The 14,856-nt window shown below is 39.0% G+C and overlaps 3 protein-coding genes across 5 annotated transcripts; 2 read left to right on the forward strand and 1 right to left on the reverse strand.

The window, feature by feature from the left end:
- The first annotated feature begins 423 nt into the window (after window positions 1-423).
- LOC140838745 (O-fucosyltransferase 8-like) lies at window positions 424-4,386 on the forward strand. 3 transcript variants are annotated; one of them, XM_073205269.1, is made up of 10 exons: window positions 618-1,382; window positions 1,685-1,771; window positions 1,851-1,941; window positions 2,026-2,108; window positions 2,243-2,331; window positions 2,437-2,557; window positions 2,637-2,780; window positions 2,862-3,196; window positions 3,287-3,527; window positions 3,760-4,385. In XM_073205269.1, the coding sequence occupies exons 1-10, from the start codon at window positions 1,071-1,073 to the stop codon at window positions 4,069-4,071; spliced, it is 1,815 nt and encodes a 604-aa protein (XP_073061370.1). In that variant the 5' UTR covers window positions 618-1,070; the 3' UTR covers window positions 4,072-4,385. The 3 variants fall into 3 exon arrangements, with proteins under 3 accessions (XP_073061372.1, XP_073061370.1, XP_073061371.1); XM_073205271.1 differs by lacking the exons at window positions 618-1,382; window positions 2,026-2,108 and adding an exon at window positions 424-592 and having other exon boundaries at window positions 3,760-4,386; XM_073205270.1 differs by lacking the exon at window positions 2,026-2,108 and having other exon boundaries at window positions 1,158-1,382; window positions 3,760-4,384.
- Window positions 4,387-5,320: 934 nt separating this feature from the next.
- On the reverse strand, window positions 5,321-8,268 carry LOC140838746 (calmodulin-binding receptor kinase CaMRLK-like). Its single transcript, XM_073205272.1, has 2 exons — window positions 6,695-8,268; window positions 5,321-6,070 (listed from the first exon to the last, which is right to left on the reverse strand). The coding sequence occupies exons 1-2, from the start codon at window positions 8,112-8,114 to the stop codon at window positions 5,445-5,447; spliced, it is 2,046 nt and encodes a 681-aa protein (XP_073061373.1). The 5' UTR covers window positions 8,115-8,268; the 3' UTR covers window positions 5,321-5,444.
- Window positions 8,113-13,282, forward strand: LOC140838935 (uncharacterized). Its single transcript, XM_073205562.1, has 5 exons — window positions 8,113-8,216; window positions 9,638-9,713; window positions 11,220-12,204; window positions 12,454-12,654; window positions 12,768-13,282. Exons 1-5 carry the CDS (start codon window positions 8,113-8,115, stop codon window positions 13,280-13,282), a joined length of 1,881 nt encoding a protein of 626 aa, XP_073061663.1.
- Window positions 13,283-14,856: the final 1,574 nt, after the last annotated feature.

Here is a 14,856-nt window from a genome sequence, read left to right on the forward strand (position 1 = left end):
GAACTTACGAACAAGCTCGCGAGCTTACGAGCCGAATATCTTTAAACTCGAGCTCGTTTTGATAAGCTTAACGAACAATGTCAAACGAGTTTTTTACCGAGTCGAAATACACACTACAATTAACAACTCTCGACAATCATTTATTTTATGCAAATATTTTTAAATTTAATCAATCATTTTGATATATTTTTAATAGTTTTTTAAGCTTAGAGAGATGTATTAGTAATTTGGGAAAGCAAAGGAATGGAATAGAAGTTACAATTTTGCTATAAATTTATAATATTTCTAATAAATTTCATAATTTTGGGTGAACGTCGGTTTTGAATTTGATCGGGCAACGGTCAAAATCTTATATATTCTTGATTTCCAAGAATCAGAAGAACCTGTGATAGTTGTGTCGGTATAAAATGGGCCCTTGAAAACCAAGTCTGATCTTTCTGAAATACCCTTTCCCACCCATTACCATTTTCAAGATTGAAGGGTTTTATTGTTTTGCCTCCACTCGTCGCTTGAACAGAACGAAAAGAATCCAGTTTGGTAGAGTAGCTGTTGCCGATGTGATTCTTGGCCTATACTATATTGGCACAGAAAGGTCAGCTTTCAAATACAAGTTCTAGGATTTTTTAATGTGTTCGATTCAATTTGCTTATACTTTGACACATGTTTTTGATTTCTTTAACTTTACTCTCAATCCAAGATTATTATTCTTTGATGTTTCCGGTTTATCTAATTTTGGGTGGATATTTTCCCATCCAACTTTTGAGCTCTCCAAACTCCTACCTCATTTCCAAACATCCCAAGAATAAACGCATATTACAGTGCGTTTGGTTGTTAAATGATGGTTTTGTTGCATAAAGTTTCCCGAGTCCATAGAATATTTGTTCTTCCATTGAGGTGCTTTTTTGGGACAAACGTGTAGTTATGTACTGAAAGAAGTGTGATGGTGGTGGTATAACAACTGCCGTTCCTGAAATTTAAGAGAACAGCACGCAGAAAGGTGTTTGGTTCTATAAGGAATTGAAGGACTCAGAATAGTCCTGTTCCCCTTTAGGTCGGGGGTGCCTACGGTGATGGAGCACCAATTGAGAATGTCACAAAATGGTGATCCGTCTTTAGGTAGAAGGTCATTTGGAGGAGAGCATTATTGGGACAAACCTGGAACGGAGAAATGGTTTAAGAATGATAGAGTAAAGTACAGTGCTTGTAAGAGAGTTTGGGGGGGTAAAAAGCATATGAAGTGGCTACGAAGGCATATCAGGTCTATCGTGTTTACATTTATGTTGATGGTCTTTCTTTTTCTTCTGGACTCGTTATTGTCATCCGTGTTTAATCCCACACTTTTCAAGAATATGCAAGCTTCGAGAAAATCATATGATCAAGAGGTAAACCTTGATAAATTTAGCTTGCAGGAAGTGTAACTCACATATTCTTCAAATATCATATCTTTCTGCAGCATGCTTACCATTCGAGGTCCATTTTGACAACAATGCATCGTTCAGTTTATGTGTGATCTCAACGAAGTTTTCACTTTCCTGAGTATCCTGATTATAACTTTTCAAAGTAAATTGTTGTAGAACTTACACTTTGGCATAATTTATGATACTATCCAATATATGATCGCAATAGATCTACATACATAATAGAGTCCAGAAGATGATGTTTGTGCATTGTTTGTTGGTTTCAGGGGAGAAACACAACATATGATGACCAAGCGAAAAATCCAGTTATGTATTTTCGACTATTACATATGGCATCAGTTTCACTCGCAGAGGTATGATTCTAGACCTGGGATGATTTATAATGTCTTGTATAAAAAGATTTTACTGTCATGTTTAATGTTCACACTACAGAGAGAGATTGAGCAAAAGGAGTCAAATTTTTGGAAGGAACGATATCTTCAAGCTTCTTTGTGGAAACCTTGGGCTGATAATGGGTCACAAGGTACATCGTCATTACTAGATTTTAATAAGATTCGATCTATTCCCTTCGATACAAGGTAACTTTTATGACTTTAACTACTTATAGTAACCAGAGCTGTAACACTCAGGAACCACACTGGTTATGTATTAGTTAGTGCAAATGGTGGTCTAAATCAACAACGTGTTGCGGTTAGATTTCTGCTATTAATTTTTCTCTTGCTTATTGTGTCCCTCTTCAAGATAGATGCTTCGCTCAACTTTTGTTTCCCTTGCTGAATTTTGATTTATGACCAATAAAATCCAACCTTTTGTTCTATTTACAGGTCTGTAACGCAGTTGCGGTAGCATCTCTCCTTAATGCAACTTTAGTAATTCCTCGATTTCTTTACAGCAATGTATGGAAGGATCCAAGGTAAATAACGCTTCGAGACTATCAACAATTCTTTTGAATATTTCTTTAACCTCGGTTGGTTATTACACACCTGATTCATTTATGTGCACTCTATTGCTATTGCAGCCAGTTTCATGATATTTATCAAGAGGATACTTTTATGAATACACTGAAGAATAATGTAAATATTGTGAAGGAGCTCCCTTCGAATCTGAAATCAAAAGATCTCAAGGCAATTGGCAGTATCGTATGTGTCCTATATAATCTTTTTTAATCAAGAACAGGCTTTCTGGGACAATGTTGTAGTTTTCTGTTGCTGCTGTCAGGTAACAGATTCAGATCTTTCAAAGGAGGCAACGCCTGAAGAATACACAGAGAACATTCTCCCTATTTTAATTCGTAATGGAGTTGTTCACTTTCTTGGATTTGGTAATAGACTAGGGTTCAACTCAATGCCTTCTGATGTTCAGGTAAAAAAAAGTGATCTTCTTGTTAAGTACCTCTAGGATATACTTTTAAATTGATCTCTGATACCTTCAATTATTTCATAGAAACTAAGATGCAAGTGTAACTTTCATGCATTAAAGTTCGTCCCGAGAATTCAAAAAATCGGCTCTTTATTAGTGAAGAGGATAAGAAAATATGAGAGTGCAAAAAGCCTTTTAGACAAAGCGCTTCTTGGAAAATACATCTCAAGTATCCCTCCAAGAAAGCAAGTCGCCATAACAAGCTCTTCCAAATACCTTGCGTTGCATTTGCGGTTCGAAGTTGATATGGTGGCATATTCCATGTGTGATTTTGGAGGTGGTGAAGATGAGAAACGGGAGCTTCAGGCCTATAGAGAGGAGCATTTTCCTATTCTCCTCGAGCGGTTGAAGAAATTAAAGTATGGTATATGAGAAACACTTGAACTTTTGAGATCATTCTTTACATTAATATATCTAGAAAAATGCCCTTTTCTGTTAAATGGCTGCAGACAGATTTCTCCGACAGAATTAAGAATAACAGGAAGGTGCCCATTAACACCAGAAGAAGCGGCATTGGTTCTTGCAGGGCTCGGATTTGACAGTGGAACTTCCGTCTATCTTGCTGGATCAAAAATTTATGGAGGAAAATCAAAGATGAAATCTATTACTGGCCTTTATCCAAATATGGTTACAAAGGAGGATCTCCTTTCTCCCAAAGAACTCGAACCTCTACGGAATTTTTCATCTCAGGTGAACAAGAAGGATTAAGGCATATGCTTTCAGCTTTGCAAACTACTAATATATTATTAGCAGCAACTATTGAAAAGTAGTGGTTAAGCTTTTGTATATATTTTTGTTAGACGTTAAGACATAATGCTACCATTCACAGCCAGTTTTTACTTTTATTTTTGGTTTCAATGCATATACATTTTATGTACAAGATTCACAATATAACGAGACATGTTCCTTGTATCGGATGCAGCTTGCAGCTTTGGATTTTATCGCTTGTGCTGCTTCTGATGTTTTCTCCATGACCGACTCGGGAAGCCAGCTATCATCCTTGGTGTCTGGTTTTCGTACCTATTATGGTGGAAGAAATGCTCCCATCTTGAGGCCTAGCAAGAAGAGTTTGGCCTCAATCCTTCGTGAAAATAACACAATCAGCTGGCACAGTTTTGAGAGAAGAATACGAAGGATGATCGAGGAAGGCCAAAGAGTAGTGAATAACACGTGTTCTGGCAAAAGCATTTATCGACATCCAAGATGTAATGAGTGCATGCGCAAAGATCAATAGTCCATGCAGCTCGTTTATTTCTTGTTTCGGGTGTGTTTTCCCAGCTGATATTTGCAACTGTTCATCCCCTTTTTTCTGATATATCAGATTATAGTTGTAAGTATTTTATCCCGTTGAGTTAGGTACTTGTAAAAGATAGGCTACCTATAATCAGTGGCGGATTCACTGTAGGACTAAGGCCCCCCCAATTTTTTTTTTAAAATTATTATTATATAAGATATATTTTATTATTTAGTATATATATTATTTGACCTATAAAAAATATAAAGTATCTATAATTAGTCTAATGGTTAAAGATTTTCAAGGTTTACACATTTGGTCCGCGTTCCATTCTTCTTAGGCGTTCTGCAAATTTTTTTAATTATTGTATTCTTATTATTGAAATTTATATGCAAACATATAATAATTATTTTCCTATTTTTGTATGCGTGGGGTGGGCTGGCCCCCCAAACATATAATCCTAGATCCGTCCTTGTCTATAATGTTGAACTACAACACAAGGTAAAGACATATTTTTTGTCCCTATACTTACTTCATTACTAAAACATTTTGAGTAGGTTTCTTGTGAGATAGTCTCACGAATTTTTATACTGTGAGACGTGTCAACTTTATCAATATTCACAATAAAAAGTAATATTTTCATGGTTTTCCACGCGTACACATTGAATCCATGCAGACTATATATATATATATATAAAATTATATATATATATATATATATATATATATAATTTCAAATTTTACGTTGAATGAATAAAAAATATATATATATATATATAATTTCAAATTTTACGTTGAATGAATAAAAAAAAATCGAAAGAGTGGACCATGCATGCATGCATATTCCGTATATACACTATGAATTAATGTAACAATAATTAATTACATTTATGTATGGTGGATGGTCCATTCTCTCTTTTTCTCTGTCGTCCCAAATTTGTTGCTAAAGATTGTTGTTATGCACTTTAATGACAATGGAATATTGCTTTTATTGTTACGAATAGATACAAAAAATGAACCAACAAACCATCAAAAATATATCGCAAAAACTCGTGTGAGATGGTCTCACGATTAATTTTATGAAACGAATATTATATTCGTAAATTACGAAAGAAAGAAAAGAGGTTGCATGCATGTATAAGAGGGTTTAACATGTTCGGAAGGAAGATAATATATATTGATCGTGGGGAGTCTTCAGCAGTTGAACTTCTTCATCGGAAATTTTCTCTAAAAATATTACTTGTAGGAATTGAAAAACCTTTTCTTTAAATTTGAAATAAATTCCTCCAATCTATAATTGTACATGCTAGGGGCCAATTATGAGAGACAAGAAAAACGCACTAAGTCTGTTTTCACATGTGGGAGGCATCAACTCAAATCAACTCTAGAGGGGAAGGATGCAAGTCTTTGAGCAAACCCAAGACTTGTTGCATCGTGGGTCTCTTCCCCGGCGCTTGTGCCGTGCACAAGTACCCGACGCCAAGACACTCTGTCATCTTACCCACGGAGTTGCCACAAAGTTTCAGCCTCGAGTCCAGCGCATTCACCCCAAGCCCATCCTTCACCAACCGTCTCACCCAATCAACTGTGTCGGCCGAACCCAACTTGCCGGTCAGTAACTCCACAAGCACGACTCCGAAATTATACACATCGCCCTCGGAAGACCCACCGAGTCGACCTTTATCACCTAGAGAAAAACCCGCGATTTTAGGCTCTAGATCGTCCGTCAATAAGATATTTGACGCCACGAGGTTTCCATGCACCACGGGCTTGGACCGGGCATTGTGGAGGTAGGCCAACCCGCGAGCGATGCCTATGGCGATACGGTGGCGGGTGCGCCATTCCAGTTCTTCCGGGGAAGTGTAGTGGGACCCGGCTCTGATCTCCCACGTGTCGTTGCTCCAATCTTCAACATTTGGTGCTCCAGTCGGGAGTTCATGCATCCACCTGTGTAGATCACCGTTGGCCATAAATTCGTACAACACCAACTTTTCATTACCTGCAAAATAGGAAAGAACAATCCACAAACTAATGTTATCACCGAATTTAATGTTTCATTCTTTCATTGTCAAGTCTCTGTCGATTGCCATTCAGCACAAATATCTGCCTTTCATTAATGAAAGTAGGTGTGCAATTCAAGAAATCCCTCAATGCCTCAATGCATGATAGAATTTTCTACCATATTGACTCATTGGTATACTTCTATTCGTGTATGTATATATATATATATATTCAAATTTTGATTTTGTTATATCTAATATTAAATTCCTCTACAAAACGTTGATATGTATCTTTCCTGGAATAAAAATCCCAGTTGGCTAAAATCTCCAAGTTTGACTTTCTTGATGACACGAACATCAATGCATCCTCAGAAGGAGAATTTACAGAACTGAACATTTGAATTTTAGCGCTGCGCTCCAAGGAATTAATCACGAAAACCTATTTCTGGCAATAATCGAATGCGTCTATACTCTGCTAGACTGCTACTCTCTCAGAAACCAAATTTCACGTGATTCTATTTAATAAGGTAGCTAAGAAAATGCAAAATTAGGCAAAACAACAAATATCGTAGCTAAGAAAATGTAGAATCAAGCAAAACAACAATTATGCACAGTACAGTTACCTGCAATGCAGTATCCAGAGATGGGTAGTAGATTAGGGTGCTTGAGCTTAGAAATATCTTCAAAAATTGCCACAGCTTCATCATTGCTCAGGCTTCTGGCATTTTCTAGGACCTTGATTGCCACGTGGAGGTCTCCGGGCAGCACGGCCCGGTAAAGGGGCACGTTGTTTCCCTCTGCAAGAAGGTATTCTTTCCCGAAGTGCGAAGTCGAAGCGATAAGGTCTTTGAAGGTGAGCTTCAGCAATGGTTTCTCAAACATTACCACAGGAGCTGAAGTGGGCTCTTTTAGATCAGCTACCCACGAGGACCCGGATTCTGTTTCAAAAGAGAACGGACCCGATTTTTCTAACCTGAATGGGATTTGGATTGGCTTTGAGATTGCCCATTTGGTTCGTTTAGAAGTCGCTCTCTTCTTGCATAGGCAGTACGTAAAAAAACTAAGCAAGATTAGGAATAATGTTGAAGGTAGTAATATAGCTAAGATTAAGGCTTTTTCGGGTTTAACATTCTTGACAGGTTTGGGATTTTTGACAGTGTTTTTCTGTGGTGGTTTATGCGGTGGCGGGGCTCCCGGGTGAGGTTTAATGTGTAATTCAGGCCTGGCGGTGGCGGCGGAGGTGCTATTCCTAGTGATGAAATGTCCGGCGTGATTGAAGGCTGAAAAACCGAACTTTTGGACAAATTTTGAGTCCAATTCACCAGAAAAGTTATTGGATGAGACATTCAAGAACTTAAGGTTACCTAATGGTGGAAAATCAGCGGGAAAATTTCCAGTGAACCCATTGTTGGAAACATCAAGATATTTCAGGAACTGGAGACGGGAAATTGCCTTTACGTCCCCAGAAAAATTGCCACCAGAAAGATTGAGATATTCTAGATTAGTTAAGTTGGTAAACCAAGAAGGCAACAAAACAGCTCTGAAACTATTATGCGAAAAATCTAGATAAGTAAGATACTTAAAATTCGAAACGCGACCAAAATCCTTAAACCTGTTGAACGAAACATCAATCCTTCGCAACGATGAATTAAACTTCACCGAGCCGAGCTTCGGGAGCCCAAGTACACCTCCAAGCCGGTTGTTGGACAGGTTGATTTCAACGAGATTCGGAAGAAACCATATCACGGGCGAAACAGAACCAGCCAAAGAATTGTTGGAGAGATCTATTACTTGCAGCTGCGTCATGTTCGCAAGAAACTTCCATGAAATCGTGCCAGCGAGATTCCTCGAGGGGAGTTTGATTTCTGATATGGGAAGACTTGAACAGTTGGTGAAGGAGAACCAAGAAAAGTTGAACCCAGAAACAGAGGAGAATGCTTTGGAAAGTAGAGCTTGGTCTGCTATTTTGTTGCTGCATGTTTGTGTGGATTCTGCGACGAAGAAAGAGGTAATGATGAGGATTAATTTGAAAAGGGAATTCATGCTGGACGAGGAAGCAGCAATTCAAGCTCTGCCACTTTCATTTGTTTCCATACAAAGAGGGATGTTGGAGAGAGATGCAGCTGCTCATTATAACTTGGCTTGGTCTTTCTTGTTGTCTACTTCCCTTCTCAACTGCTCAACATCACCTAAAGCCAATTTTTAATATGAATGAAATATTTGAAATTATATTCAACTTTATGATATTTTAAATTTATCTATAAAAATATATCAAGCAGTTAAAATCTTGCCCATGTCTCTCTCTCGTTATGTAAAATGTATGTAACCATTCATATTGATATCCTAGAGTAGGGATGTAATTGAGTCGAGCCGAGCCGAACTCTTGAATGTTTGAGCTTGGTTCGTTTATAATCGAGCCGAGCTAGAGTTTTATTTAACGAATATATGCATGGCTCACGAGCTTATTCAAGCCTTTATCGAACTTAAACAAGCTTATAAATATGAATTATATATTTAAATTTTTATTAAATTAATTAAAAAATAAATTATATACTTAAAGAAAAATATATTATTCTTATTAAAATTTGTAATAAATAAATTTAATAGATTTTTCTATATATTTCATAAATAATATGCAAAATCAATAAATCAAATATCAAAACTATTATTTTTTCATCTAAAAGATTACTCATGAACTTACCAACGAATATGTTCACGAGCTAACGAGCCGAATACTGTAAAGTTTGAGTTTGGTTTGTTTATCTTAACGAGCCTCGTTAAACGAGTTCAAACGAGCTTTTATCGAATCGAGCTTCGAATAGCTCACAAACGATTTGGTTCGTTTACATCCCTACTCTAGAGGATAGAGTCGGTCCACTCTCGACAGCCCAGGTGGATTTGGGCTTAATATTCAGAAAAACCCGGAAGGTCATCTTCAAGAAAAGTCTGTCATAAAGTCGCGTCATTCATACGAAGCTGGTGAGAAGTCATCTCGGCCGATCTCCCATACGTCTGTAACCTCGTCAATCAGGAAGATGTGGTCGACCGCTCCTATCGACCTCCCATCATGACACGAGGCCGACCTCCCCGTTTTTGATATCGTGTTGATTGGGAATGTTTCGACCGAGCTCCCATAGTATCCAGATTGTAGACGGATCCTGCCTAAGAGAGCCTCCTACTCAGATATTAATGGGTAGCCCACAAAAATTCAACCCGCGAATATTTAATCTAATCTCGTCCAAGATTCTAAAAATCTAGACCTAACAAATCAAGATTTTATTCTTCTCCTATCAATATCGGATTTCATTTATTGATTCATATACTCACTCTATACACACAGTATTCTCTCTGTTTTCTATTATCTGACTTGAGCGCCGAAGAGCTACGCCGGAACAACCTTACGGCCCCTTCTAACGTTCTTGTTTGTGCTTCTAGATTTCGAAGGTCCGTTCCGAGCTTCCTGATAAGTGCAAGATTTGCACTTAATTTACATTTAAATCCATTTTGAATTATGCTTGTTTCGAACAGAATTATGCGTTTTTGGTTTGTTTATGTTGTCATTTCAGGAATGGAGAAAATAGCGAACACGAGGCCAAGTGGACCAAGAAGCGCACGACCACGAGCACATCACCGGACAGATGTGTGCGCGCGGCAGCGCCACTTCACGCGCAGGCGCGCGCACACCCATACAAATGAAAGACCAGTGAGTCGCGCGCCATCGCGCCACATCACGCGCACCCGCGCGCGCACAGAAGGGGCGAATGCACAGAAGCTGGCGCGCGGGCGCGCGAGATTACGCGCAACCGCGCGTACACATGCACGACCAGACACAGCAGCTCGCGCGCGATCGCGCCATTTCACGCGCTACCGCGCGCACAAACCCGAGAGGAGCACGCCATCGCGCGACTTCATGCGCAACCGCGCGCGAGCCAACACACAGCAGATGGTAGATGCTTGCGCGCCTCCGCGCCACATTTCGCGCAGCCGCGCGCAGAAAAGAGCCAGCGACCAGAAGCGTGCGCGCAGCCGCGCGACATCACGCGCCACCGCGCGCGCGGCGGCGTTCACAAAATCTATAAATACACGCGAGCTAGGTCAGAAAATCGGCAGCCGTTTTGGGAGAGAAAACACCTCGGAGGGCTGGAGAAATCAAGAGACGAAGATCCGGAACGCGAAGATCGATCACAGATACGAAGAACGACGGATCTGGACACAGAGACGACACTTCGGATTTGTCTTTTATCTTTCGTTTTTATATTTTCGTGTAACTCAATGTGTGAATCAACAAACATGCATTGTGTTTATCTAGATTTCGTGATGAACTAAATTCCCATTCTAGAGAATGACGTAACTCTGTTGATACGATGACTTGACACCGTTGTTTATGTGATTGAATTCCGCTTTCGTTTAATTGTGTTCTCTGCGTTTACTGCACTGCAATTTACTGGCCATAAATTGTTTGTTGTTTGATTAATCTTATAACTCGGGAGAGGGACTAAGATTATAGATCATTAGAGACACATCGTTGAATGTTTATAGCGTTTGGAAGGCGTATAACTTTAGCGAGGCCTAGTAAGAACATTGTATGCGCTTATCTATGAAACGTAGATTCTAATTAGGAATAATTGAATCGAAGTTGATAGATACACTTTATTCGTCACTTGGGAAAGGGGGAATAAAACAATCTAAGTGTTCTTGGCCATTAATCGATTGGAATTCAGGAATATAAATTAAACTGTGAATAATTATCGTGGAAACTTTGTGAAATCATTTCTCTAGATACTTTCTCTCATTATTATCTCTCAATCCGGTGATTTAATTTATTCATTGCTTTCAATTAATTCGTTTAAACAAACAAAACTGATTATTGATTTTTCTAGATAAAGTCTAGGCTATTTTAATTACAAGAATTGATATACATTTTTATACACACTCCTCGTGGGATCGATACCTGTACTCTAACCAGTACTAAAACTTGACACCGTATACTTGCGGTAGTGAAAACACGCAACAAGTTTTTGGCGCCGTTGCCGGGGAGTGTCAAATTTGAATTTATATCAGTATTGTTACCAAGTAGACTTGACTTTAATTTAGAGTTTATTTTTATTGTTTTACTTTGTTATTTTATAATCTTCTCTGTTTTTACAGTGCATGCGAAAATATACAAATCCCGACTTGCTGGTTTTTGATCCTGAAATCGAAAGAACTGCCAGGAGATTAAGGAAAGCAAGACGAGAGGAGATTAAAGAAATGGCCGAAAACAGAGATCATCAGATCGAGCTCCCACGAGAGGTGCCAATCCGAGAACATTTCCGCCCAGTCATTAACGCTCACTATTCTGGAATAGCTCGTGGAACCATTGCTGCTAATAACTTCGAGCTAAAGCCCGCACTGATCAACATGGTTCAACAGAACCAGTTTGGAGGTGCAGCCACAGCAGATCCCCATCTTCATCTCAGGACTTTTCTAGAGATCACGGACACGGTAAAAATTAATGGTGTTTCTGACGAAATTATTCGATTGCGTTTGTTTCCGTTTTCTCTCAGGGATCAGGCAAGGAGCTGGCTCCAATCTCTGCCGCTTGGGAGTATTACTACATGGGCAGATTTGGTCACAAAATTTCTGTCAAAGTATTTTCCTCCTGCCAAGTCTGCTCAGCTGAAAATAGACATCACTAACTTCAGGCAGAGGGAATTTGAAGTGTTATATGAGGCTTGGGAGAGATACAAAGAACTGCTCAGAAAGTGTCCGAATCATGGATATGCAGAATGGGTTCAGATTGAGCTCTTTTACAATGGTCTGGATGGGCCAACTAGAGGCAATGTGGATGCAGCCGCCGGAGGTACTATTTTTTCTAAAACACCTGATGAAGCTTATGAATTACTTGAACAGATGACCATCAACAGTTATCAGTGGCCAAGTGAGAGATCAGGAGTACAGAGAACAGCTGGAGTGTATGCCGTAGACCCGATCACATCACTGACTGAACAGGTTTCGGCATTGACAGCACAAATTGCAGCGATGAACAAGCCAGGCCAATCTACGTCTGATGTAGCTTTGGTAACTGCTGCGGAAGAGCCAGTTGTGGAAGAAGCTCAGTACATTAACAATCGTGGCTATGGAGGCTACAGAGGTAACCCTCCCCCTAACACTTATCATCCTGATTTGAGGAACCATGAGAATTTTTCATATGCAAACAATAAGAATGTGTTGAATCCTCCACCGGGGTTCAATACATCAAATGGGGAATGGAAGCCGTCATTTGAGGATTTAGTTGGGACATTCGTTTCTGAATCTGGCAAGAGGATGGCTAGGACTGAGTCTAGACTTGACAACCTCGAGACACACATGACAAATATTGGAGTTTCGTTGAAAATCCTAGAGTCGCAAGTTGGGCAGATAACGAAGCAACTCACGTCTCAACCGTCGGGCGCAGCACAAAAGACTGCAGATCCAAATCTGAGAGAGGTGAATGCCATTTTTATGCAGCATGAGGAGATTGGTGTGGTAGGCAGCGAAGAGAAAGAGGTTGAACTCACACATGTTCAGAATGAGAAGCCAACTCCAAGCAAAAGAACCCGAGGTAAGAAATCTGAGAGGTATGGTTTAAATCAATGCATTGATATTTCCTTACTTCCCTACCCTCAGAGATTTTTACAATTACAAGCTGAATTTAAAAGAAAAAAAGTCTTGAAGATCTCAAGACCCTACATTCTAATATTCAGTCTGCAGAGCAGGAAGATGTGGCATTTAATGGAGTAGATTGTAAGGAGAAGCAAGGAAATCTCCCTCAGAAGCTACAAGACCCCGGAGAATTTGTAGTACCATGTGAAATAGGGGGTAAATTGGTGGAAAATGCTATATGTGATTCAGGAGCGAGCGTGAATATAATGCCAAGTTCTCTTTACGAGAAACTTGGATTGAGCAGGATAAAGCCCACAAGACTAAGCTTGCAAATGGCAGATAAATCGGTCAGGACACCGCTGGGTGTTGTGGAAGATGTTGAACTTAAGATTGATAAAATAAGGCTTCTAGCAGATTTTGTGGTACTTGATATTCAAAACAGTCAAAACGTTCAAGTCATTCTAGGACGACCATTATTGGCTGCTGTTGGAGCTATTATTGACGTGAAACGAGGAAAGATGACCATGGAAGTTGAAGGTCAGCTGGTGGAAATAAATGCATCCAAGATATCATACGATCCACCATGAACAGGATTGGTATAGTCGGGCTGATGACGTTAAACCAAGCGCTGTGTGGGAGGCAACCCACAATTTATTTTCTTTAGCATTCATTTTTTTTATTATTATTTTATTTTATTTTACGTCATTAGTTGTTAATTTTACCCACCACCAGATCTATCACCTCCGCAGCCCATGGAAATGGATGACTCAGATGCTGCAGACAACAACTCGAGCGCCCGAGTTTTGACACTCGTGCGCGAGGTATGTGTTGTGTTCTTTATTTCTATACATCGAGGACAATGCATACTTTAAGTTTAGGGGAGGGTAAAATTGCGTTGCTCATTGCTTGTTAGAATTTTTCTGCAAATTTTTTTAATTTTTTGTTTTATCGATCAGTAGTTAGTTTGATTTTTTTATTGCATGCTAGATTTGATAGGAAAAGTCATGGATAAGTAAACCGTGTGGCCGATGATGAAAATTGAATTGTGGTCATGAGATTTATATGTGTTCATGAGAACCTAGGAGTCACAAATATTTTGCACTGTCGTGTTTATTGATACTATTGTTGCTTAGAGACAAGTTGTATGCCTGTGATGCTAAATAGACGACATATATATGATTCTTGGTAATTCTTGCATGACATTGATTGACACTTTCACAAACATAGAAATGATCTAGGCAGTCTTTCACAATATCTTTGGGCCTGTGTTCTTTGTTTACTGTCAGTTGTAGCCCTTTGTGCTTCAAGTTAATTGAGATGCTTAAATTTTCTTCGTGCACCTATTTCATCTACCATTTTTATGGAAATTTGCATGTGACTGGTTTGTATGAGTTGACTAATGGATTGACGGTAAGCTAGAACTTGTTTGAACACTTTTCGAGGCGAAATACAGATAATATGTGACATAGGAATGATTTAGGCGATCTTTGAAACCGTTGAGCCTTCGAGCCTACCAAATGAACATGAAATATCCCTAGTGTCCCATTTTGAGCCTACTAAAAAATCAAGTGGTGTGTGTCAATGACATACAATTAGCCCCCACTTGTATCTATTCTATATCCCACAGCAACTACCAAATGAAGCTTATACACTTAATTTCCTGCCTGCTTTTGAGAGAAATAAATTCATTGGTGTTGTAATGATTCAGATGCTCTTTGAAAAGAAAAAGAAAAAGTAAAGTGTGCGAAAAGGAGTTGGCAAAGAAAAGAGGAATAAAAAAAAAACAATGAAAAGGATCACACAAAAGTGGTGGAAAAAAAAAAGTGGAAAATAGAGGATATGATTGGGAAGAAAACAATAAAGAGATGGTGAATGAAATGCTAGCGAACCTGACAAAGATTCGATTATTTCTCTCAAATTTTGAATTCCATACCTTTTATTGTAGCCATGAGCCGTGGCCTAACGTTACAAGCCTACAAGACCTATTAACCTTGTCACATTTATCCAATATACTAGTGGAGAAAAGTTGTTCAAGTCAAGCCTATGGATACCTGAAAAACATTGTCAACGAGTATAGACTTTAATCACTTGCATGCAAGCATCTCATGGTGTGATTTCATCTTTGGTATACTTCTGTTGAATATTTATTGAGCCAATTGAA

Source organism: Primulina eburnea, chromosome 8, assembly GCF_022965805.1.
Source record: "Primulina eburnea isolate SZY01 chromosome 8, ASM2296580v1, whole genome shotgun sequence".
Classification (NCBI taxonomy): domain Eukaryota; kingdom Viridiplantae; phylum Streptophyta; class Magnoliopsida; order Lamiales; family Gesneriaceae; genus Primulina; species Primulina eburnea.